Source organism: Prionailurus viverrinus, chromosome D2 (assembly GCF_022837055.1).
Source record: "Prionailurus viverrinus isolate Anna chromosome D2, UM_Priviv_1.0, whole genome shotgun sequence".
Taxonomy (NCBI): domain Eukaryota; kingdom Metazoa; phylum Chordata; class Mammalia; order Carnivora; family Felidae; genus Prionailurus; species Prionailurus viverrinus.
The window spans coordinates 79,216,344-79,242,484 of record NC_062571.1 but is presented as its reverse complement, the minus strand read 5'-3'; the positions used below and the strand labels follow the sequence as shown (position 1 = coordinate 79,242,484).

The 26,141-nt window shown below is 44.6% G+C and overlaps 1 protein-coding gene across 1 annotated transcript in view; it reads right to left on the bottom strand.

Annotated features, from left to right (window-relative positions):
* The window catches only part of LOC125147629 (deleted in malignant brain tumors 1 protein-like), an 84,939-nt gene that overhangs the window by 31,045 nt on the left and 27,753 nt on the right, over nt 1–26,141 (bottom strand). Inside the window, exons 6-11 of the mRNA XM_047824687.1 lie at nt 25,218–25,569; nt 17,525–17,530; nt 13,911–14,228; nt 9,146–9,502; nt 4,647–4,664; nt 1,312–1,617 (exon numbers count right to left, since the gene is read on the bottom strand). Coding sequence (XP_047680643.1) covers nt 1,312–1,617; nt 4,647–4,664; nt 9,146–9,502; nt 13,911–14,228; nt 17,525–17,530; nt 25,218–25,569 — 1,357 coding nt within the window. The remainder of the gene's footprint in view (nt 1–1,311; nt 1,618–4,646; nt 4,665–9,145; nt 9,503–13,910; nt 14,229–17,524; nt 17,531–25,217; nt 25,570–26,141) is intronic.

Sequence of the window (26,141 nt, the reverse complement as noted above, 5' to 3'; positions counted from 1 at the left end):
CATGGCAAGGAAACCACCAGGGGGGTATCACTTGAACTGCCGATTTTGTGGCAGATGAATGTGACTTTGGGGAGTCATGGGGGGAAACTCAGATAGGCAATAATCTTCCAGAACATGGAAACAGGAAAAACATACGGCCCATGGGGTTGCAACTAGGTCAGGCATGCCAGGCATCACAGGACGCCAAGAAGCAAACAGATGGACAGATGAATGCACCAACAAACAGACGAAGCTTTTAAGTATCACCTCACATGAAAGTCACAGGGAGCAGGTACTGACATCCGACAGAGCCTCGCCTCACATGAGCAACTCCAAGTAACAAGTTCCTGATCTTTCAAATCATACCAGGTATTACAGCTCTTAGTTTCGCGAAAGACATCTCATTGTCAGAAAGGGTTATTGCTAGACGTTCCAGAGGTGACGTCCTCACTCCTTACTAGTGTTTTGCACACAAGTAAAGCCAAAGTATTAAAAAAAAATTGTAATGTCATAAGGCGATTAAAATGAGCCACTTTAGTTCACCGATTCCCTTGGTGTGTTGAGTGGGGAAGGTGGTAGTACAAATGAGCCAACGCACAGTCCCTTTGGCAGGTATCTGCACGTGCTTTACAAAGACAGCTCGAATCCTTTCAGCAGTCCTGCAAGACAGCAATCGGTCTCCAATTTTACAGAAGGAGAAACTGAGGCTCTGAGAGCTTAAGTGTTGCCCAAATGCCAGTCTGAATGTCAGCACCGGCTCTGGGATCCAGACTCAAGTCTGTCCAGCTTGACATCTCCTCACTGCCTCTGAATGAAAGACCTTTAGATAAACTCCTTAAAAGTTCCCACTCCTGTATTTAAAGGGGCACCTGGGTGGTTCAGTCGGTTAAGCATCCGACTCTTGATTTCTGCTTAGGTCGTGATCTCATGGTTCATGAGTTCGAGCCCTGCATCAGGTCTGTCTCTCTCTCTCTCTCTGTCTCTGACCCTCCCTTGCTCATGCTCGCTCTCTCTCTCTCTCTCTCTCAAAATAAATAAATAAACTTAAAAAAAATTCCCATAATTGAATATGTTCTTTGCACTTGTCAGTACTCAGCAAAGCACACCTACCTTTGGTGATTCTTACTACCAAATTAGAAAATCAGAAGGTTTTATTCTGGAAGGTCAGCAGTTAAAATCTTATATTTTTGACGGAGTTAGAAGAGATAAAACAAAAACCGAATGCCACCTGGTTGAGACCCCTGTCCCTGTCTCTGGCCTGCTCTGAATTCCAGCAGGGTGGTCTCAAAGCATGGTGGGGCTGGCAATGGCGTCTGAAAGAGGAGGGGCTACCTGAGCAGATGACACTGGCGTCTTCGTGGTGGCCACAGTTGTGCTCCGACCAGCCCGAGTGGGCACACTGACCCAGGGAGCGCTCCACCCCGGAGCACTGAAGGTTGTCCAGGAAGATGTCTCCAGAGCCCGGACCAAAGTGGGCTTTCCCAAGGGCGGACACGGCCCGTCCACACCCCAGCTGTCGGCACACAACCTCGGCTTCATTGAGGTCCCAGAGGTCATCACACACGGTGCCCCAGGCCTCCTGGTGGAGGACCTCCACGCGTCCTGAGCACCGACCTGAGCCGCCCACCAGCCTCAGGTCTGGCCAGTCCCCTGCAGACAGAGATCTGGTGAACATTGCCCTCTGGGACACAGCACATTGCCGATGAGCTGGCTGAGCTCTCCACCCTGACACCACTATTAGGGATGGACAACTTGATGAAACAGTCAGTCAACTAGTTAACCTCCTCGTTGGAGGTTAATACATAATCAAGATTGTTAAAGGTAACATTTAGCCTAAAACATTTATTAGTTGAGCATCTCTTGGGCCAGAGGTATGTGCCAATCTGTTTTAGCTAAATGCAGAAAAACAGTGTAAATAATATTCAGTGATTTGTGGTTTTGTGAAGTGCGTTTGTATGCATGTGTGTGTTTGTTCATCTTCACCTGTACAATAACTCAGGAGGTAAGCAAAAGAGTCCCCGTATAGCAGTTTTATCCATAAGGAAACTGGAAGTTGGAGAAGTCAACTCTACTGATGCCAAAGTTCACTCTTTTTCTCTGCTATTCCATCTCACTGCCTCTGGAATGGCTCTGATGCCCACTCATTTTGAAAAAGGAGGTTAGTGATGCAGATATAGGGCAACTATGAGCAGGACTGGCCAAATAAAGACAAGATAGGACCCCGCTAGAAGGCACTTGTAAGGTGCTCAGGCTTTGATGACTCAAAAAACACTGAAGAAAAAAAAAAGCACTTTCCTCACCCTGGGATGCTAAAGCCAAAGAATCCCAAGAGTTTTGGATGCCCACCCCCCAAATCTGCATAGGGTCAATTGGCCCCTTTGCAAATAGAGGAACTACTTGCAGCGGTTTTAGTTCCTGTCCATGAAGTAGGTACAAATGCAGGTGCCAAGAGCAAAGAATTCTTGGTAAACGAATGAACGCATTCCAGGGCTTACCTGGTCTTGCTGTCACTGTCTTGGGTGTTGTCATTGGGATTGCTGTGAATACAAGATGACACCCTTCAGGTAAAAAGGGAGGATGTGGGTAAGTCAAGATGGCCACCTCCCTTAAACACCAAGATTCTGGTTGACTCTTTCTCCCTGGCATCTTTATAATGAGTGACCCCCCCCCCCATCAAACTCTGTTTACACGTGATCTTGCTATTCCTCAGATGTGTGGGATCCAGCTGAAATGATATCGTCCTCCTCTTCTCAGATGCTGGAAATATAACAACACTTAAGTTGTGCCATTCTGTGCCAAAATGTGAACATGCAGGGTGTCCTTCCAGGGAAAAAGGCATTTCTTCCAAGTGCTGCTGTTTTGTTAACTTTCCCTAAATGGGGAATGCTTGATTAGGTGCGTCTCAATGTCTTTGATAAAAGCAAGGGATTGAGAAATCAAATTGACGGTTACAAATTTACAGAGACCCAACTGTTGGTATGTGTCACTTGGTTCCACAGTGAATGAGCATCAAACTTGTGCAAGATGTGTGCAGACAGAATGTCTCGGCTAGCTGGATGGATACGAGAAATTCAGAAATGTGAGCGAGAGATCAAACTATGCAAATAAAAGCACCAGCAGTGGGGACAGAGGCAGACACACGAAAGAAGAATGAAGGTAAAGTGACAATAGTAAACGTGACTCACTGATTAGATGTGGGGTCAGGGAAACCGCCTCTGCAATGATAGAGAAACCTCATCAGTAACTGTTCAATCACGGTGACAGTGACTTTCTCTGATCCACTTTGTGACACAGAGCATCTCCTCTCTGTTTCACGGCATATTTCCCAAGCTTGCTACTGAGCCTCCCCGGCGCCTGCTAACAGAGTGGGAGACTGGTCTGAACTGTGGTTCAGACTGACTGGTGGACCAGGGCGGACGCTAGAACTAACTGCACATGAGGTCCGTGAGGCAGCCTTTTTTCTCTTAGTGGTAAATAGTGCAGGACCCATCCGTGGGTGACCTCAGGACAATTACTGAACCTCTTATGCCTCAGTTTCCTCATCCATAAAAGGGGAAGAACCATGGGTTCGTGTGAGGATAAGGAGGGAACGCATATAAAGTGCTTATAGTGTTGCCTGGCATGAAATAGGCGTTCGGTAAATGTTCGTTGCTATTTTGATCACCTTCGTTGTGCTTACCAAACCTTGAGAACCTGGGTTTCATCAGAAGCCAACCTTGGCTTAGCTTCTGTCTGCCTTCTGGCTGCACGTCCTATACACCCCATCTCTGTGCTCATACGGCTCCCTCACCTGCTGTGCCCTCTCCCTATTTCTCGACTCACAGCTTGGCCAGGCTTAAAGACAAACGTAAGGCTGTTTCCTCCTATGTTTCCCTCATGTGTACAGCCTGCGTCTCTCTCTCTCTCTCTCTCTCTTTTCTAATGTTTTTTTGCTGAGATGAGTGTGTGGGTGTCAGTTTAGTCTATTCTAGTCTATTCTATTTGTTTGCCTTCATTTAGTATATTCTACTTGTCCTCTCATTGCATCATGTGCTCGTCTTGAACTTCTAGGTTGTACCCAAGCCCCTCCTAGGCTGAGACCACACCTTCTTTTAAAGGTGTAAGTTTGAAACCACCCACTTAGTACTAAATTCACAGTAACTCCAGAAATGGCTTCCTAATGGGCTGACTACAATGAGGTGTTTATGGGAAACCAGATCCATGGTGAAGTTGCCAAGTATTCAGCACTTATGATGCGCCATCACTGTGCTAAGGGCTTTACTTGTGTCATTTCAGGTAAGCCCCACAACAAGCCTAGGAGGTAAGCTTCTCTTATTCCCATTATAGGGGGAATGGATTGAGGCACAGAGAGGTCAGGTCTCTTGTCCAGCATTAGAGAGTAAGCGGCTGGCTCTAACTAGCCCCGAGGCGGGCCGTCCAGCTCTCGCTCCAAAGTTCCTGCTCCTAACCATCATTCATACCTTTGGCTGCAGAATAATAATAAGCGATGAAGTTTTTCCCTATGTTGTTGAAGCTTCGGAAGTACACGAGGGTCAATGAGCTGGAGGAGGACGCATAGGTGAGGTAGGAACCAGAGCAGGTCTTCCCCAGGGACTTTGCTGAGGATGGAGGGCCGTCCAGGATTTCAAAATATTCATTGGTGCAGTCGAGGCTAGGGAAGCAAAGACAAATGGCTGCCTCTTGGCCTCCCCATTAGCGGATCTTGGAGGTAGCCATGAGGCAGACCCTTTCTTTCAAGACAACGAAGCTGGGGCAGATTAAAAGACTGTCAGTCATTTAAACATAGTTTGGATTCTTTTTATCCCACCTTTTCTTAAGGGGATGGGATTTTCCCTGGAAGAGGGAAGAGGAGGCTGAGACAACAGATGGACACCTGCTGATGCCTGGGACTGTGGGTGCCTGGAAGCCCAGGGCCAAGGCCGGGCCAAGCAACATGTCTTCAGGTTGCAAACAACTTATTCACAAACTTTACAGGAGACCTGCCCAGAGGTCTGCCCAGCTTGCTTTGTGCAAGTCATATGATCTGTCAGCTCTTGTTCTATGTTGTGGGGTTTTGTCCAGATGCCCTGGTGTTAGAGTCAGGAGACCATTTCCATGCCTTGGCCTGATGAGTGGTGCCCTCTAAGTCATATTTTTTTTAAAAAATAAGGTTTTTTTTAATATTTTACTTATTTTTGAGACAGGGAGAGACAGAGCGTGAGCAGGGGAGGGGCAGAGAGAGAGGGAGACACAGAATCCGAAGCAGGCTCCAGGCTCTGAGCTGTCAGCACAGAGCCCGATGCGGGGCTCAAACTCAGAAACTGCGAGATCATCACCTCAGCCAAAGTCAGACGCTTAACCGACTGAGCCACCCAGGCGCCCCAGTCATCTTTTTTTTTTTAAGTTTACTTATTTATTGAGAGAGAGAGAGAGAGCACAAGCAGGGGAGAGGCAGAGAGAGAGAATCCTAAGTAGGCTCTGTGCTGTCAGTGCAGAGCCTGACGAGGGCTTAAACTCATGGACTATGACATCATGACCTGAGCTGAAATCAAAAGTCAGACACTTCACCGACTGAGTCACCCAGGTGCCCCTAAGTCATCTTTTGATTAAGCAAAATTCAAAAGTAATAAATAATTCAAGTTGTTCCTGGGAATTAATTTCCATAAGACACTCATTTGCGGGGCGCCTGGGTGGCGCAGTCGGTTAAGCGTCCGACTTCAGCCAGGTCACGATCTCACGGTCCGTGAGTTCGAGCCCCGCGTCAGGCTCTGGGCTGATGGCTCGGAGCCTGGAGCCTGTTTCCGATTCTGTGTCTCCCTCTCTCTCTGCCCCTCCCCCGTTCATGCTCTGTCTCTCTCTGTCCCCAAAATAAATAAAAACGTGGAAAAAAATTAAAAAAAAAAAGACACTCATTTGCGAACAACATCAGACTTGACTACTTACAATATTAAAACCTGAAATTTCTTAATTTATTAGGTCTGTTGGGGGGGGGGGTGTTTCCCTGGAATCTGCATCTTTAACCAGACACTGAAACATACATTCCCTCTCTCTCTCTCCCTCCCACCCTCTCACTCTCTCTCTCTTCTCACACACGTGTGTGCGCACACACACACACCCACCCACACACAGATGTAGGAAATGTTGAGAGCAGAATAAGATATGTGGCCTAGCCAACAGTATTGTATTACTTCCTGATTTGACATTGTCCTACAGTTATATAAAAGCCACCATTGGGGGAAGCTGAGTGATGTGTATGTGGGACTCTATGTATTGTTTTTGTGACTTCCTATATGTCTACAATTATTTCAAAATTCAAAATTCAAAAGGGTGTGAAGGACTCTTTTGCTTATGAGAATCAAGCATGGGAAAATGCTTGGAACTTTAAACTGCACATGTACTTAAATAATGTACTTGTGACTTACTTAAGATATGGAAATGCCAGCAGTATGTGATCAGATGCCTTTGCCTTGATTTCCCACACACAGGTTATGTTGTCATGCATTTCATTCCGTGGGGGATTCCTAATCGCTCCAGATGAGTTAGTGATAATGCTGCCACACTGAGATTTTCCTAAAAGCAGAAAGGTATTTTAGAATTTCAGTCTTTTTCATTGTTCAGTTCCCTCATTTTGTGATTTACGCTTTATTTTCCTTTCATTTTTTTTTCCCCCAAAAATGTCTCGTGGGTCATTACCTTGTGGGTATTGTCTTAGGACATATCAGACACATAAACCAGTCTAAAAACTCTTGGAAACTTAGGAAATTAGGGCATGAAAGTATCAGAGTTTTGAAACATCTCTCTCTTTTTTTGAGAATTCTACCACTGACATGGTCTTATGGGGCAGAGCAGTTACCCAATATCAGTCAGAATCTTTCCCTCTGGTTACTCCCTAGTGGTGGGTTCTGCGGCTTTGATTTTTGTCAGGTCACCAGTAGTAATGAGTAAACAGCTTCATTTTCCCAATTAAAGCTGAGCCTACATGGAGCCTGTATGTGTATGAAGATGTCAGTGTTCCATCTGTCATCTGTTATAATTTATTAAAATTACGCTATTAGAAATCCACTTGGTAGTGAGAACTTTCCCTGAGTCATCCACCCCTCCAACATTGACATCATTCTGTGTCTGCCTGTTCACAACCTGTCCATTTGTTTTCCCATCTGCCTCTCTGTCTGTCTATCCATCTGTCCAATACTTGGCACAAAATTAAAGATAACACCTATGACAGTGGCATTCTCCATCAGATTATCTGGCTGTGTGAGAACTGGACCTACACTTGATTGGCTCTGGTCATCTACCCGTGTCTCTTCCATAGAAGGACCAGCCAGGCCCTCCAGGCATCAGTATTATTTTAGTCCTTTATCTCCAAGTGGTGCTAAGAAAAGTTTAGTGAAGCTTCTGGAATCCCAAGATACAGGCAACAAGAAGCGGGGGGGGGGGGGATGGAAATGGAAGATGAAAGAGAAAGGACAAACAAGGAAGACAGAGATTGTCAGAGAAAGGAAAAGGTGGGGAAGAAGAACAAGGTCATTATGGAGGCAGCTCTCTGAAATGATGCTCTTGGGTAGCGCCCTGACAACGTTGCTGTGTTAAGAGCTGCAATGTCCTTCACATGTAGTGCCCATGGTGGAGACCACACAGGCTGGCATTACTTGATTATTTGGACTGCCTTCCTTGACTACACAGAAATGGAACTGGAACTGTAAATTTGTCAGCCTTCATTATTGGACACTTTATTCAGAACATGAGTTCCGAGGGATGAGCCAGATAGGGCAGTAGTATTTTTGCTCCATTTCCTTGGAGAACCACTTCAGGGCTTGAGCTGGAAGATGGTGGTCAGAGCAGCCAAGGACACCAAAGTCTCACCTGCCATCATTGTTCCTGCTGTGAGGGCCAATGGGTGATCTGTCAAACACACAAAGGACATGTGGCTCATCAGCTGGTGCTGAGGTCCCCATCCCACCTGCACATGATACTCTGAAGCAGCTCATAACAAATACAGTGTGGGGTCCCTCCTAGAACTTCTGAGTCATCTCTGGGGGCAAAGGCCAGAGCATGCTGGGGATGTTAATATGTAGGAGATGGAAGAAGCACTGATCTAGATCCTTCCCAGATTTTGATAAATTATCCTCTTGTCAGACACACAAATGAGATATCTTAAAATTCAGAGATTAAGAAAACTAAGGACATGAAATTCTGGCACCCGTAGACAACTCCAGTGACCCAAGGGCACTTCGAGGTAAGAATAGGAAGAGGCACTGATTCATCCCTTCTTTTGACCTGGTGAGTCAGCACCTAAGGATGCTGCAGATCCTCCTTCATGTCCCCCGGAGACCCTTTCCTGGGACCAATGCATTCCCACCTGCTAGACAACCCAGGAAGCAATGTGCCTGAAGCTTTATCAGAGCTTTTCCACTCAGCCTTACTTATGACCCATTGTCCGACCCAAAGCTGAGGGCAGGGCATCAGGGAATGTGGGAGATTGAGAAGGAGAGATGGCACTAGCATGGAAAACTCTGGGTGCTGGTGCTCAGAGCATGCAGGAAAACCAATGGCAAAGGCGGCTCTGGGGGCACCAGGAACAAGGCAGAGGCAGGCAGAGAGTGGGGATAGAATTGGGTCACCTTGACTGTGGCCAGGTCCAGCCCACCAGCCATCTGTGCCTGGGCAGAAAGTGTCCTTCCCCACCTCTTATGTTTTCACCACCCCCTACCCTAGCCACCCATAACTCATTGCCATTACCTTGCAACCCCCAGAGCTGACAACCTGAAAGTGCTATGCAGAGGTCTGGGAAATTTAAAATCTGCTGCCTCTGTGTAAAATGGGGAAGAAGTAGAAAGTGAGGCTGGATCAGATGATTTCTAAGGTACTATCCATTTCTCCCACCAGACAATCAGGTGACTCCATGTGTCCCAGTCACTCCACTGGCCTGGAGAATGACATACCCAACTTCCAGCAGAACCTCTTCCCCAAAGTTTGGGTAAACTGCACATGTAAATATCGCCTTCCTTACCTGGTGGTGTGGCCATAGAATATTCAGCATCTGTAAGTGTGAAGGGTTAAGATATCTATTGTAAGCAAATAATGTATTGGTTCTTTCTCAATAGCTACATTTACGTGGTCTTTTGAAAAGTACTGTCTTGGAAAGAGCCAAGGCTGGGCTCTGCCAGGGAGGGGAGCAGGGGTTTACCTGAACAGATCACGCCGGCATCTTCTCCGTGCCCACAGTTGTGGGAAAGCCAGCCGATGTGGGAGCACTCCTCCAGGTGCTGTTCATCCCCCCTGCAGCGCACATTGTCAAGGAGGATTTTCCCAGATCCTTCCCCAAAGTGGGCCTCACCTGGGGCTGAAATGGCCCAGCCACACCCCAGCTGCCTGCAGATGATGTTTGCTTCTGACAGATCCCAGAGGTCATCACACACGGTCCCCCAGACTCCCCGGTAGAAGAGTTCCACGCGGCCTGCACACCTCCCGTGGCCACCTACCAGCCGCACAGGGGCCCAGCCTCCTGGGGAGGAACCAGGGGTCAAGGGGTGATGGCCACTCGCTCTGCCTTTTGATGACTAGACTATCTGATACCCAACCTAACTTTTCTTACTTTCTATGACTTTGTTATTCACACTCTTCACGCTGTTGTGTGAGATCCCATGCCATTCTCCATGTGTGTCTGCTTTGAGAAGCCTATAATGTCTCCCTTATCCACACTCCATTTAAGGCCGCTTGCCTATGGTAGAGTATTTACCAAAATGACCACAGTTCTTCTCTTTCTGATCTCCCCACTCTTTACAATGTGACATTGCAGCTCTGCCCAAGAGGTTCTAAGTTGGTGGCCTGGGACTTGCGTTGGCCAGTAGAATATGGCAGAAGTAATGGTGCACTCATGTGAAACTGAGGCCTCAAGAGGCATGACAGGCTTCAGTGTACTCCCTGGGAACACTGAGGTAATCATGTGAATAAGCTTGAGCTAGGCTGTGGGTGACGAAAGACACATGACCTCATTGCCTCCGTTACCTCCGATAACAGCTATGGAACTATAAGACATGTGAGGGAGGCCATCCTAGGCCAGAAAGTCTTCACCTGACTTGCTGGATAGTCACAGATGCATGAGCAAGCCCAGCCGAGTCAGCCAAGACCAGCCAAGCCTATCTTAGATTGGCAGAGCTGCCCAGGTGACCCTTAGACTCATGAGCAATGATAAATGATCATCATTTTAAACCATTGTGTTTTGGGATGGTTTTACATGGCAATAGATAATTTACACACTTGCTTATCTGTTAAGATAAGTTACTTTTTGTGGTGACCATTTTGCAACATATACAAATATGGAATCATTATGTCGTAGACCTGAAACTAACACAATGTGATATGTTAATTATACCTCAATAAAAAAAATGGATGTAAAGAAGAAAGCTTGGGCAGATATATAAAAAATGTAAATTTATAAAAAACACAAAAAAGAAAGATGTGGGGTGTGAATTCATGTGATTGAACTCACAGAGCCAACAATGGCGCCTTTGGTAATCACCACGCCCTCAAAGCCATGGCCAACAGCCAGGAGCTATGGCACCTGCTGGGCACTATTCTACCAGGGATGCTCAAACCCTGAAGAGTGATAATGCCTCCTCTCTCTCCTTCCTGAATCTTTTTTCTTTTTCTTCTTTTTTTAAATGTTTATTTATTTTTGAGAGACAGAGACAGAGTACGAACAGGCAAGGAGCAGAGAGAGAAGAAGACACAGAATCTGAAGCAGGCTCCAGTCTCTGAGCTGTCAGCACAGCTTGAACTCATGAACCGCGAGATCATGACACGAGCAGAAGTCAGATGCTTAACCGACTGAGCCACCCAGGTGCCCCCCCTTTTTAATCTTTTGACTGTACAGCTAGATTAAGAGACTCAGGAGTCCAATGTTTTACTCCTACCTTATCTGACCTCAGCCTAGACCTAATTTGTAAAAGAAAAAAAAAAGCTAACTCAGGGCTGAATGTCCTAAAATATTGCTCATCCCTGATCACAGCAGAAAACCATCTCAAAGAGCCAACTCACTGTTCACTAATTCTGTATGGTTATCGGCCAGCCCTAAGTTCTAATTTGGAACACATGTTAATGTCTCCAACCCTGCAGCTCATAGGGAGTCTATCTGGTTTCTTCCCTGCTTGACATAATCCCATTGCCCCCTCATCCTTCAAGTCCTGCCAAGAACCCTTGGATCTGGATGGAGACCCTCTTCTGGGAGCCCATGGCATTCTGTGCTTCCCCATTAGAGTATTCACCACACTTTTTGGTAACAGTTTCTTCCCCCTCCTCCCATGGACTTAACTTACTTGAGGATCAGCTCTGTTTATTGCTATCTATAACCCCAGTGACATTATGAATCCTTAGTGACATATTCATTCACTCATTCATTGTTGAATGAACAAAGTTGTTCAGAAGACATATTATAGAGAGAAACAGTCTTACCTGGAGGTGCAGAAGAAGGTGGGTGTTGAGTCACTGATGTGGGAAGTAGGTTCTCATAGGCTGTTGGTGGGTAAAAAAGAAGGATGGTCATCTGGGAGCAGTCAAAACATTGGGAGAAGATACAGTTGCTTCAAGGCGTCATCTGCCTTCTCCCAGGATTCACCAGGAATAACCATGACACTGTATTCTAAGTCCAGTGACCTCACAGCCACAAGATCTTCATTTAGGACAGAGCATGGTATTATTGCCTGTTGACGAATGAACATGCACTACATGGCCATCAGAAAAGCAAAACTCATGGACAATTTGCCCCGTGTGACCTGCCATAGGAGAGACCATCAGTTGGCTATCATCTCTTTCTTTGCTGCCTTCTCTCCATGTGTGTCATGACTTCACCTGAACAAAGCAAGGAGATTCACAAAGCAGTTCCTGGAAGTGGAGTGCAGGAGAGGGAGGAGGGCATCAACTCTGAAATGCACCAGAAATCTTGAGGGCAAAGAAACTATTTTACATCTTGACTGTGGTGGTGATTATATAGCTGCACACAATCACCCAAATCCATCCAACTGGACCTGAAAATGGGTGAGTTTTATGGTACACAAATCAAATATTAATTAAAAATATGATGGGTTGATGGATGAATAAAGGGATGATAGACAGATTGATAAATTTATCGTGTGATCTAGGTAGGTAGGAGCTCATTTTCAAATCCTTCAAATTCTGCTGCATATTTGAAAATCATCACAATAAAATGTCCGATGGGAAAGGGTCCCCCAATTTCTAGTACAAGACCTACATCTCCGTCCTTCAATGACCACCTCTCACTTGCCACAGTGCCACACACTTCATTCAGCCAGTCCACGTGGCTGCTGATCCTCTCCTTGTTAGTCACAGAATGTCAAAGGCATAGAATTTTATGGAGCCTGGACTCCAATGTGCCTGTTCTAATGACATGGAGAGTGAGGGCCAACGTCATTCACCTGGAGAGAGACCAGCCAGGATCAGATTCCTTCAGCTCAAGCCCTTTGGCCCCCACCCCCCACACGCAGCCTCCCTTAGTTGGCATTTGACCAAAAGAAAAGATTGTGCCCTTAGTTGGCATCTAACCAAAAGAAAAGATTGTGTGAGTGCCTGGCACCTGTGCTTGTCTGGTGCCAGGCATTTTGGGCATTGTCACATGCAATTCTCAATTATTCAATTCTCTATGTTATTCTGACTCCTACGAAGAGAAATGAAGATGAAACGGGATCAAGAGATGACATCACTTGGCTGAGGTCGTATAACTGAGGGTGAGCATATGCCATGTCTGCCCCTCCCATTAGGGTGCAGACCCTGTGAAGGAAGAGCACTGGGGGGAGGGGTTTGACCTCTGCTGTGGCTCCAGTGTTTACTGGCACACAGTTCAGCATGTGGTGGACACTCAGTCAATATCCATGAACGGACAGATGGGTGAATAATGAAGCTGGGAACCAAACAAGGATCTGACTCTAAACCTCACACCAGGTCTAGTAGATGAGGCCAAATGTAAGACGGGTCCTACCTGGGGGCAAAGCAGCTGTGGACTGAACACCTGTCAACATGGAAAGAGACTGAGCATGTTATCGTGTCTTATTTAGTGATTATTTACTGGTTAACATTCTAGTTTTAGGGAGCTTGGAGGCAGACAGAAGCAGAGACCATGCACTTGAGGATCTTAGCATGTCCTAGGGATTTGAGCCATGAGACCAGTCAGCAAATGCTGAGCGTCCCAGGGGGCTTCAGAAGGCAGTGCTCCCCCAGGGACCTTAGATGTTGAGGGGTATGGCTCAGGACGAGCCAGGTGCATCCTGGCAGAGCTTGTCATTCGTAGGAACGTTTTCCCAGCTGCCAGAGGGGCAGAATCAGGAAAGATTCTGTGAGGCAGAGTGCCAACTGGAAAGACACATAGGTTTGGGAAGGTCACCAGGCCTAGACGTGGAGGGCTTGGAACACCAGCTGACAAATTTGGCCCATCACCAGAGGTCACAAACTCAAACTCGAAAGTTTCCAAGAGCCGTGAGAATAAAACAAGTAAGGGGTTTGAGTGATGGGGACTGTGTGAACTGGAAAGCTGTTTCATGACCAAAGAGTCAGCTCTTTCTCAGATCCAGTTGGTGAATGTAATAAAAGAATTTGTTGTTTTGAGCCTTAACTTCTGTTTATACTTTTTTTTTCCACAAACGGAAGAATTTGGATTTTTATGCCAGAAAATGTGTTTTGGCTGAGTTCGAGTTCAGCCTGAATTTTCAAACCAAACAGGTCACATCTGAGCCTGGATCCATGATCATGAGCCGTACTCAGCAATCTGCAGCCGAGGGGATGGTCAGGTCAATGCATAACTTTGAAAGGGTGTAGACAACACCAGTGGCCTGCCTTGATCCACTGACATTTCTGGACCGTGCTGGCTGTGTGTGTGGAAGAATGAGTAGTGAGGGGATAACAGTAGCCTTCCAAGTGAGGACTGACAGTCAGCCCCTCACCTGTGCAGACGACACCAGCATCCTCCAGGTGCCCGCAGTTGTGCCCGGCCTCAACCCTGTGCGTGCACTGCCCCAGGTGACTCTCGCCGCCCGCACACTGCACGTCGTCCAGCAAAATCTTCCCAGAGCCTGCCCCGAAGTGGGCCCCCGTGGGTGCCGCCACGGCCTGGCCACACTGCAGCTGGCGGCACACGACTGTGGCCTCGGCCAGGTCCCAGAAGTCATCACACACGGTCCCCCATGTGCCCTGGACGAGAACCTCCACTCGGCCCGAGCACCTCCCTGTGCCATTCACCAGCCTCACAGTCATGGAAGCTCCTGGGGAGACAGAACAGTGGGATATTGTGAGATTGACCTTTATTTATGTCAGCATGTTGCCTTGATCCTGTTACAGTGGGCCGATATACTGCTGTTGTCATAATTCCTCTGGGTTGGGCAGATAGAGAGATCAATGGTCTTGGAACATCAGAGCTGGACTTTCTCCTTCCCAGAAGGGCCAGAAGACCCCAGTGAACAGCAACATCTGGCTTCTGGAGAGGGAAAGGCAGAGGTCCTTGGGTCTCAGCCTTGCACACGTATCCTTGTCCCACTGACGGCAGAAGAACTTCAGGGAACCCTTGACTTGAGGGCCATCTGGATGTGATGGCCATGGCTTTGTGGACAGCTGACCAGAGTATTTCCATGGGAGTTGCCCAGTACGGTGTAATCTGGAGATTACAGAGTGTTCTTTCTTGCACTAGAGACATTTCTTTGCCGCCAGCACAGTGGTATTTTTAACCATAGAACATTCCCTTAATGCCTAATAGGGGAAAAAGTTGATAGAGTTCACCCCTCAGGATTTACAATCAGTCACAGGATGGAGAAACCACACACTTTGCACTATCAGGGCAAGTAAGAGGGATACCTCTAGGCGTCTAACAACACTATTGGTGACAGACATTTCATCTGCTTTGAAAGATCAGTTTATGTAGGACTGGCTGTGAAACAGGAAGATGATTTCTGCAGGTCGATCATAAAGGAAGGAGGTTCGCCCCAGACAGAGTGAAAGGAGGGGCAAGTTCACGTGGAAGGGAAACCTGTGGGGGCTTCAAGTGCAACATGATTTGATTAAATGAACTCATTTCCTCTCCTTCCACAAGCATGTGAAAGGCCTTAAAATGTAATCTGCAAGGACAGAGAAAACGGGAAGAATAGGAAGAGCTGATGGGAAAATCCCAGCACGTTCTTTTTAGAAACTAGAGACCAGAGAAACCTCGTAGATGATGTGTTTGGAGGAAGAGGATGCCAACCAATGTAGGATTGAGGTGCTGGCAAAGAAGGGCATAGTGGTCAATTGTATTTTCTAAAGGTGTCTACAAAATCTTTCCCGTTCCTCGAGCCCTCTGGAACCTTGACACTCCCGTGTCGGAAGGAGGAGTCTCTGTATCATCCCTTCAAAACCAGGTGGGCCTTTGTGACTTTCTTGACCAATGGAGTGTGGCACGAGCCAGGGTGAGGGAAGTGCCATGCACTTGGGCTCTATTTCCTCAGGGGACTGTCTCCCGGAACCCAGCCACGACCCTGGGAGAAAGGCCAGGCCTAATGCAGATGCTGATGTTTGAAAGTCAAACATTTAAACACACTTCTCAGTGTGTTTAAGTTTTTCTAGGTCAGTTCTGTCACCTCAGCAAAAGGCAAATATTTGATGACAACAATGATGGCGATAGTTATTATAGAACTAACATTTATATAGACTTCCTGGTGTCCAGCACTAAGTAAATGATGCTTTCAGCATCTTTAACCTCCACGGTGATCCTCCAGCCACATCTGTGTATCTATGTGTGTGTGTGTAGATGTGTATATATAAATAATAGTGTGTATACATGTATATAGACACTCATGGATGTATTACAGGCAAATATATTCTATTATAGTACCCATATTGTAGGTGAGGAAATTAAGGCACATAGCAGTTGAGTAATGTGCCCAAGATCACACAATTCTGGGGAACCAGTGTTTGAAATTAGGAAATCTGTTTCCTTAGCCTATGCAAGAAATCTTAGTGAGATTTATTTAGTAGGAAACAAAACAAAAACTAGAGATAACTCCCAGAAGAATCAGATTACTAGTTTGTGGGTATAGAACCAAGGTAGTGGGTAAAGTTGGAGAAGGAAGGCTGCATGACAGTAAGTCTGTTAGCACCGTGTAGTTGTTAATGCACATGCATAGAGCACCTTGGTGGAAGGAAGGAAGAAAGGAAGGAAGGAAGGAAGGAAGGAAGGAAGGAAGGAAGGGGAAGGAAAGAAGGAAGGAGGGAAGGAAGGAAGGAGTCTGCTTCAGATCCTGTGTCTCCCTCTCTCTCTGCCCCTCCCCTGTACTTCCTCTCTCTCTCAAAAATAAAATAAACATAAACAATTTTTAAAAATAAGATGCATTTTATTTTGAAATATTTAAGCATGAAAATGTATGCAGGATATACTAAAAGTACCAATTTATATTAAAAAAATTATATTACTATACGGGAGTATAGGCTAATCTAGAGCTAATAATTCAATAGTTAAAGTAAAAACAGAAATACCGAAACACCAAACAAAAAGCAACCGAGTAAAAAGAAAAGAAAATAATGTCTTATACTTAGAAGAAAGATATTCTATTTTCTTCTGCTGATTTAATGTAGGAATTTATTAAGGAGTAATGGATTTCCACCCTAAAGGATTTTTATAATAAATTTTAATTTACTAGAGATGAAGATCTGTTTATTTTTTGAAGATCTGTTTCTATAGATGCAAAATATATATGCTCGCATTCCTTTTATCAAAATTCTTTCTTTGTTTTGTGATCCTTATTATAAGTGTGGAGTTACTCAGACTTGCTTTTTTCCCTCAATGCTAACCAGAGAGATTCTAACAGCTCCTCACTGCTGTTGAGGAGAAAGATCTCAGCAAGGTAAAGCAGTAAGAAAAGTCCTTCTTTTCAGTTAGATAGACAAAAACAGATACTATTTTGCTGCATAAAGTTGTCTTTGCAGATAAAATTTTTAAAATTTAATAATCACAGATTATTTCTGTCTAGTGAAAGGGTCTGCAATCTAATGGTTGTTTTATTTGTTGCCCTGGCCATGATATTTATATTGACATTCTGCATTCTAGAAGGTTCTAAAAAGCCTGGTGTGCTTCTCTGTTAAGCCAACAGTGATCTTTGGCACCTCCCAGTTCCCTACACGAAAGAGATAAAAAGCAGAATCCACGGTCCCACTAGATTTCTTATTTAAACGAAGAGTTTATAAGGGTCTAATGTCTCATTGTATGAATAGCTCTCTAGCTTACAAAATAGGAGTAGGAATACAACACACTACAATACAATACAATAATATAAGTAGTAATATTTCTCTAACATACCAGTTCATTTGAGATCAGTTAGAATATACACGTGAGTAAAATTGCAATGCAAATGTGCACTGTCAGCCTAATCGCAAGGAGATTACGCTCAGAAAAGAAGGTGAGGAAGCCTGCCGAAAGGTTAGAGGTCAAGCTCCCCTTTACAAGTCCCAATTCTCCTGGGCCCTCAGAATTTGCTCTGTGGACACCCTCCTCCCCACATCGCTCTGGAAAAGCATGGAAACACCGCAGTGAGACTATTGCCTACAGTTTTCAACTCAGTCCTACCAGGAAATGTGTGCACTGTTCCCCGAAAGTTAAACCTCTTTTCAACAAGGCTCCTGTGAGCACCCTTGGGCCAAAATAGGCCGGCTTGCTGTGAGCCATTGCTGCTAACAGGCGGCCTGGCTTACTGAGCCCAGCTCCAAGGATGTTGCCTTGGGGTGGCCCTCCCCACGGCCAATCGATTCTGTCCCCTAGGAAGCTGTAAAGTAAGTCAGAATCCACCCCTGCCTCCTGTTTGAAACAACTTTGTGGTATGCAAAAATGTCATGTCCTTCCTCCTTCCCAAATGGGCTTGGAGTGGTGGTGGTGAATTCAGACCTGCTAGTTATTCAGAACAACCCTGAGGAGCAGACAGATTCATCGATCAGATGTGGTGGGCACACTGCCTGGGGCCCAGATGACTGCAAAAGACCCCTAAAAATGTCTTAATTTCTTTAAAATTAGAAGAAAAAGATGACCTCAGTCTAGTCTACATTCCATTTGTCTTTATACCAATGCGGTCAATAAAATATAATTAAGTATAAGGGTCTCTGAAAGCAAAAGTGCTCAGAGACCCAGGGATGTCAAGAAGTGGCTCAAGCTGGGGCTCGAAACAGAGGAGGTGATGTGTGACTGCTGTGTGATACGCTTTTAAGAAGCAACAGAATGTCTACACACAACCATAAACTCCCACCATAGAGTTTATTTGGAAATATAAACACTTGAGGGGAGCCTGAGTGGCTCAGTTGGTTAAGCATCTGACTTGATTTCAGGGCAGGTCATGATCTCACGATTTGTGAGTTTGAGCCCTACATCGGGTTCCATGCTAACAGTGCAGAGCCTGCTTGGGATTCTCTTTCTGCTCCTCTCTCTGCACACGCCCCCTGCCCCAACGCCTCTCTCAAAATAAATAAGCTTGAAAAATAAACATTTGATGACACCTGACCTGGAAAAATTCAGTTATCATGTGAGTTATTGTGGAACCAACCTTCAGATACCCAAATGGTACAATGAGTTTTTCCTCTTTGTAAAGCAGATGTGCAGGCAGGTACCCCAGGGTGAAGAAGGAAGAGACGGGCTGGGGCTCATTCCTAATACAGAGTTCTAGGCATATTAAAAGGGTACATTTTGCCTGTCTGTCACCCTGGAAGCTATAAATTTATAAGTTTTTCCCATTAGGAATTTTGTACTAAAACCTACTGAGTAAGTGATTACCACAGCTGACACCCCCGTTTCCTGGCTATGGTCCTAATGCACCTGCACTGTACAATTAGGCTTGTAAGAATGTTCTCTTCCCAGTAGGCCAGAGGTAGCTTTGGACATACTGTCTCCACCCCCCTGCCCCCCAAAAGGCTAGTAGTCACATGGGTTTGGAGTCAGATTGCTACATGCCCAGATTTTGGCTTCACCATGTTCTAGGTGGGTAATGCTAGAAAATGATCCTTTCTGTGTCTCATTTTATGAGCCAATGGTGAGGGTTGTGGGGACAATAATGCTGGGAGGTTCTTGTGAGCACTCAATGAACTGTCAGTTATATGAAAGCATCCAATTCTCTGCTTTATTACATTTTGGTTGTTCCATAAACATTAGCTCCCCCGCCCCCCGCATTTTCCCAAGGACTTACCTGCCAGGGGCGTGGGTGTGGATGGCAGGGCCGCAGGCTCCGTTGTGTCTGTGGTTGCAAATAATCCATCACCTGTCAGCAGGGATGAACAGAAGCATTCCCAGTAATTGGGACATCCCCTAATTTCAACTTCAGAAAGACTAAGTTTCAGGGGTGCCTAGGTGGCTCAGTCAGTTGAGCACCCGACTCCTGATTTCGGCTCAGGTCACCATCTCACGGTTTCATGCGTTCGAGCCCCACATCGGCCTCTGTGCACTGACCCTGTACAGCCTGCTTGGGATTCTCCTTCTTTCCCTCTCTCTCTCTGCCCCTCCCCCAGTTGCACTCTCTATGTCTCCCTCTCAAAATAAATAAATATGCTTTTTAAAAAAATGAGAAAGAAAGAAAGACAAAGATTTGAACACCAAGCCAGCTTGAAGGTCACGGTCAGGTAGAAATGTCGGCTCCTGACTCTGCTCTTACGCAGGCCAGGAGTCCTCTCCTGGCTGTGGTCAGCGGGCCCGGGAAGGGGCCAGTCCACTGCCCCGCACACAGTGCCCTCCCCCCTATTCCCTGCAGAACAAATAACAACCCACCTGCTAGAATGGCCGTCATGGGAAGTGTCGCAGGCTGTGTGGTGGACACGGCTGTTGTCAGCACTTCACCTGTGTCTGTAAAGCAAAGAGAGGCCTTGTGCACCGCTAGATGCGGCCTCCCCACACGGGGAGGGGGAACTTCAGACAGGCCCCAACAGAAGCCTAGGTGCAAGTCTGTCCTGCTATGGTCTGGGTCTGCTCTCTGACTGCCTTTCCTGGCACACCCACCCAACGTGGGTATCAGACCCCACTGTGGGGTAAAAGGCTCACGTGTGGATGGTATCCCCTCGCCTGGCACACTCCGGTTCTCTAAGTGCCCACAGAACCAATGGTAGATCTTTTCCCTCATTTCCTTTGAGGAGCAGCCCAGATGTGTCCTGTCACGGAGACATGCAGTCAATTACACAGCTGAGTGTTTTCCATTTCGATGTTTGGTGGCTTTATCTCGGCTCTGAGTAGCCAAAGCCGTGTGAGGCTTCCATAGGGCATGAAGACACCCCCGTTTTCATCTTATTAACTCGTAAAATGGCAATAAAGTATTGTTTTGCTTCTTTTTTAAAAAATTATTTATTTATTTAAAAAAAGTGGGCTCCACCCCCAGCACAGGGCCTGAACTCACAACCTTGAGGGCAAGAGTCTCATGCTCTACTGACTGAGCCAGCCAGGTGCCCCTGTTCTGCCTCCTTTTTAAAATAGCTTTATCAAGGCATCATTGCTGCTCAGAGAGCTGCATGTATTTAATGTGTACAGCTTATTGGGTTCAAACATACACAAACACTTGCAATATTATCACCACAGTCACGGTAATAGACATATCCAACAACTCCCAACTCCCAGAATTTCTTTGTATTTTCCCCTCCTTTTTTTTTTTTTTTTTTGTTGTTGTTGTGAACACTTAGCATGGTATGCATCCTCTTAGCAAATTTAAAAAAAAATTTTAATGTTTATTTTTGAGAGACAGAGTGAGAGACAGAGCATGAGTGGGGGAGGGGCAGAGATAGAGAGGGAGACAGACTCTGAAACAGACTCCAGGCTCTGAGCTGTCAGCACAAAGCCCCATGTGGGACTCGCACTCGGGAACGGTGAGATCATGACCTGAGCAGAAGTCGGACGCTTAACCCACTGAGCCACCCAGGCACCGCTCAAATTTAACTACTTGCATATATTGTATGGTAGATCTCCAGCATTTATTCATCAAGCATAACTGAAACTTCCTATCATTGAACTCCCTCCCCTGAACCCCTGACAACCACCACTCTATTCTCTGCTTCTGTGAGCTTGACTATTTTGAAATGCCTCATATAAGTGAAATCATGCAATATTTATCCTTCTGTGATTGGCTTATTTTGCTCAGCATTATGTCCTCCAGATTCAGCTATATTGCTGCCAATGGCAGAATTTCCTTTTTTTTTTTTTTAAGGCTGAATGATATTCACTTTATATAGGTACCACATGGTCTTTATCTGTTCACCTGTTGATGGACGTGTGGGTTTTTTCCATATCTTAGCTATTGGGAATGTTGCTGCAATGAACATGGCAATGCAGATGTCTCTGAGAGCCTGATTTCAATTCATTTGGGTATACTACCCAGGAGTAGGATGGCTGGATCATATGCCAGTTTTAGTTTTAATTTTTAAGAATCTTTGAAATGTTTTCTATAGCAGCTGAACCATTTTACATGTCTACAGGCAGTGTGCAAGGTGCCAATTTCTCTACAACCTCGCCATACTTATTATTTCTCTTTTTAAAAATAGTAACCAACCTAACAGGCACGAGGTGATATCTCATTGTAGTTTTGATTTGCATTTCCCCTAATAATTAATGATGTTGAGCATCTTTTCATATACCTGTTGGACATTTTTATCTTCTTTTTGGAGAAACGTCAGTTCAAGTCTTTTGCCCATTTTTTAATGTGGTTATTTGATTTTTTTGCTATTAAATTTGGGGAGTTCTACATAGATTTTGGAAATTAGCCCCTTAGCAGATATATGATTTTCAAATACTTTCTCCCATTTCATAGGTTGCCTTTTAATTCTGTTGATTGTTATTTCTGCTGTGCAGAAGCTTTTCAGATCGATACAGCCCCGCTTACCTATTTTTGGTTTTGTTGCCTGTCTCAGGTGTCATATCCAAGAATTTATTGCTAACCAGTGTGAAGAAGACCTTCCCTTATGTTTTCTCCTAGGAATTTTATAATTTCAGGTGTTATGTTTAAGTCTTTAATCTACGATGAGTTAATTTTTGTGTATGGTATAACACAGGGGTCCAATTTCATTTTTTTTTTTTGCACATGGATATTCATTTTTCCCAATATTATTTGTTGAAGAGACCATCATTTCTCCATTGTGTATTCTTGGTACCCTTGTCAAAGATCAGTTCACTATATATACGTGGATTTATTTCTGGGTTCTCTATTCCGTTCCATTGGTCTATATGCCTATCTTTATGCCAGTACCATAATGTAGGTTTTTAATACATTTTGGAATCAGGGAGTGCAATGCCTCTAGCTTTGTTCATTCTCAAGATTGCTTTGGCTATTCTGGGTCTTTTGTAGTTTCATATGAATTTTAGGATTGTTTTCTCTACTTCTGTAAAAATTACCCTTAGGATTTTGATGGAAAGAGCTTTGAATCTGTAGATCTCTTTGGATAGGATGGCCATTGTAACAATATCTTGTCTTCCAATCCATGGACATGGGATCCTTTACATTTTTTGTATTTCCTTTAATTTATGTCATCAATTATAGTTTTCAGTTACAGATCTTTTACCTCTTTGGTTAAGTTTATGCCCAAGCAATTTTATTTTTTTTTGATGATACTGTAAATGGGATATCTTAATTCTCTTTTTAGATGGTTCATTGTTAAAGAAACACAATTGGGGGCGCCTGGGTGGCGCAGTCGGTTAAGCGTCCGACTTCAGCCAGGTCACGATCTCACGGTCTGTGAGTTCGAGCCCCGCGTCGGGCTCTGGGCTGATGGCTCAGAGCCTGGAGCCTGTTTCCGATTCTGTGTCTCCCTCTCTCTCTGCCCCTCGCCCGTTCATGCTCTGTCTCTCTCTGCCCCAAAAATAAATAAACGTTGAAAAAAAAAATTAAAAAAAAAAAAAAAAAGAAACACAATTGATTTCTGTATGTTGATTCTGTATCTTGTAACTTTACTAAATTCATTTTTTAGTTTTAACATTTTTTTTTCTCTCTGGAGTGCTTAGGGTTTTCTATATGTAAGATCAGGTCATCTGGAAACAGATAATTTAACTTTTTCCTTTCCAACTTCAATTTCTATTATTTCTTTTCCTTACCTAGTTGCTCTGACTAGGAATTCTAGTACTATATTGAATGGAAGTGGCAAGAGAACATCCCTGTCTTTTATTCTGATCTTTAAGGAAAAGCTTTCAAATTTTCACCATTGTGTTAGCTGAGGTCTTGTTATATATGGCCTTTATTATGTTGAGGTACGTTCCTTCTACATCTAGGTTGTTAAGTATTTTCATCATGAAATGGTGTTAAATTTTGTCATATGCACTTTATGCATCTATTGAGATGATTATGTGATTTATTTTTAAAAATTATTTATTTATTTTTAAAAATTGTAATTCTTGTATAATTAACATACAGTGATACATTAGTTTCAAGTGTACAACATAGTAATTCAACAATTCCATACATTACTCAGTGCTCGTCCTGATAAGTGAACTCTTAATCCCCTTCACCAATTTCACCCATTTTAAAAACTCTTTAATTGTGTTAATGTGGTATATCACATTCATTGATTTGTATATGTTGAACTACCCTTACAACCCAGGGAAAAATCCCACTTGATCGCAATGTATGATCCTTTTAATGTGCTGTTGTATTGTTTTCTTTTAAAAAAAGATCTCAAACATCTTTTTAAAAAGATGCTCAAACAGAGCAAAATATTAGGATTTGATAAAACTTAGTATTGGATATTCAGGGGTTCATGATACTACTTTTACATTTGTCAGTGAGTTTGAGACTTCTCATAATGTTATTTTATATATGTAAATGATTGGCTAGCCACTTAATTATTTTGATCAGTTTAAATAATTTGGGACTAGACTATCTAGAAATCAGTTAAACCATCACAGTGGTTATTTAAAGCGAGTTGTAATAGAAAAAGAAAAAAAAATCACATAATTGATTTAATTTTTTAGTTGGCCACATGGTTCATTGTACAAGGTACAATGTACAATCAGTCTTAGTATGTCAAATACACACCAGAAGTTTTACTCCTAATGGCAAAGCAACTGAGACTCAGTTCCAATCAAGGTGAAGAAGGGGATCTTGTGATGTGTGGCCAATGCCAGTGGGAATTTCACTAGCAATTATTTTATTGTGACACCCATGTTATCATGTATTTAAGGAAACAGGGTTTGTTGTTCTCCTATCAAATACCTACAGAGGGAGAAATGATTCATTTTTATACGCTGTGTCCTCTTCTAACCACTTACTTGTTTTTGTATTTTTCAGATTCCTGAAATTAAAAGGATGCTACATACTGATCATACAAATATCTGCTAACATGTGAATCTATCAGCAGTTTTTAAAATACATCTTGATCACCATAAATATTATTTGGTAGAAATTAACTCAATCTCAACTTACTTTATTTTAATTGACTGAGCCTCTGAACCCTTTAGAGACAACTAAATATTCTCAACATCCAGGTTTTGTTTAGGCAAGTTCAAGAATTATTTAAGAGGTCTAAGTGGTGAAACGAGAAACCTGATTCCCCTTCGCTCTGTGCCCCTCTGTATGATGTGATATGATGTAGAATGGCTGTTGCTGGTGTCACTCTACCCTGGAGTGACTCAACCATGTAGGACCACTGGGCTGCACAAGCCCAGAAATCGCCATCCATGTACCACATGTGGTGACCTGCATGGTGATAGAATCCACGGTGCATTCTAGGAGGGTGGTGCTCCCTGGAGTTGTTCCATGCAAAGACCCTACTAACTTGGTTTAGGAAAGGGGCATTCTTTTTTTTTTGTTTTGTTTTTAATTTATTTTCCGAGAGAGAGATTGACAGAGTGTGAGAAGGGGAGGAGCAGAGAGAGAGAGGAAGACACAGAATCTGAAGTAGGCTCCAGGCTCTGAGCTGTCAGCTCAGAGCCCGACGCGGGGCTCGAACCCACGTACCATGAGATCATGACCTGAGCCGAAGTCGGACGTTCAACTGACTGAGCCACCCAAGCGCCCAGGAAAGGGACATTCTAAGGAGGAAAATCTTCAAAGCAAAAGAACCATGAAAAGAATGGACCAACCTGACAGTGTGTATGCTCGGGTGGCAGTTTCAGGCTCTGTGGTTGGAGTGGGGCCTGGTGAACCATCAGCACCTGATGGCCAGAAGAAATCCACATGCTAAGGCCTATGGCGCCATTTATAATATGAGTCATTAAAATAATCATTGAGAAATGTCTGAAAGGAGACAAAGAATGATGTGGGGTTAAAAAAAATAATACAGCCCCTTACCTCTGCAGATGACACCAGCATCCTCCAGATGCCTGCAGTTGTGTCTGGCCTCACCCCTGTGCGTGCACTGCCCCAGATGGCTCTCGCTGCCCACACACTGCACATCATCAAGCACGATCTTCCCGGAGCCTGCCCCGAAGTGGGCCCCCGTGGGTGCCGCCATGGCCTGGCCACACTGTAGCTGGCGGCACACGACTGTGGCCTCGGCCAGGTCCCAGAGGTCATCACACACGGTCCCCCACGTGCCTTGGATGAGAACCTCCACTCGGCCCGAGCACCTCCCTGTGCCATTTACCAGCCTCACGGCCACGAAGGCTCCTGGGGAGATACGAGGAAGACAGAGACTGGAGATCTAACTCTCTAAGGTTGGGGAGATTTCTTATATTGGGGTATACTGTTAGGTAATAATAGTTCAGGTTTTCAGAAATGCTGTCTCTTGACATAATCTTCATCATCTACAGTAAAAGAACAGCCTTTATAAATTACTTTATTTTAATTGTTTTTTCTATTTATTCTTACTGAGAGGACTTGTCTTCTGCAATGTGGCCCAGTAGATCTGGAAGTAAATATCCCCAGGGGATATGTAAAGGAATTGTTTGTTTATTACCTGGTGATGTTCACATAGGAGATATGACTTGTGGAGATGATAGTTCTTTTCTAAAAATTTTTTTAAAGTTTATTTATTTATTTTGAGAGAGAGAAAGAGAGAGAACAAGTGAGCATTGGGAGGGTAAGAGAGAGAGGGAAAGAGAGAATTCCAAGCAGGCTCTGCGCTGTTAGCACAGAGCCTGATGTGGGACTCTATCTCATGAACCATGAGATCATGACCTGAGCCATAATCAAGAGTTGGACACTTAACCAGCTGAGCCACCCAGGCGCCCCTGGAAATGTTAGGTCTGTAATTAAAGGCAAAGAGGCATTAGC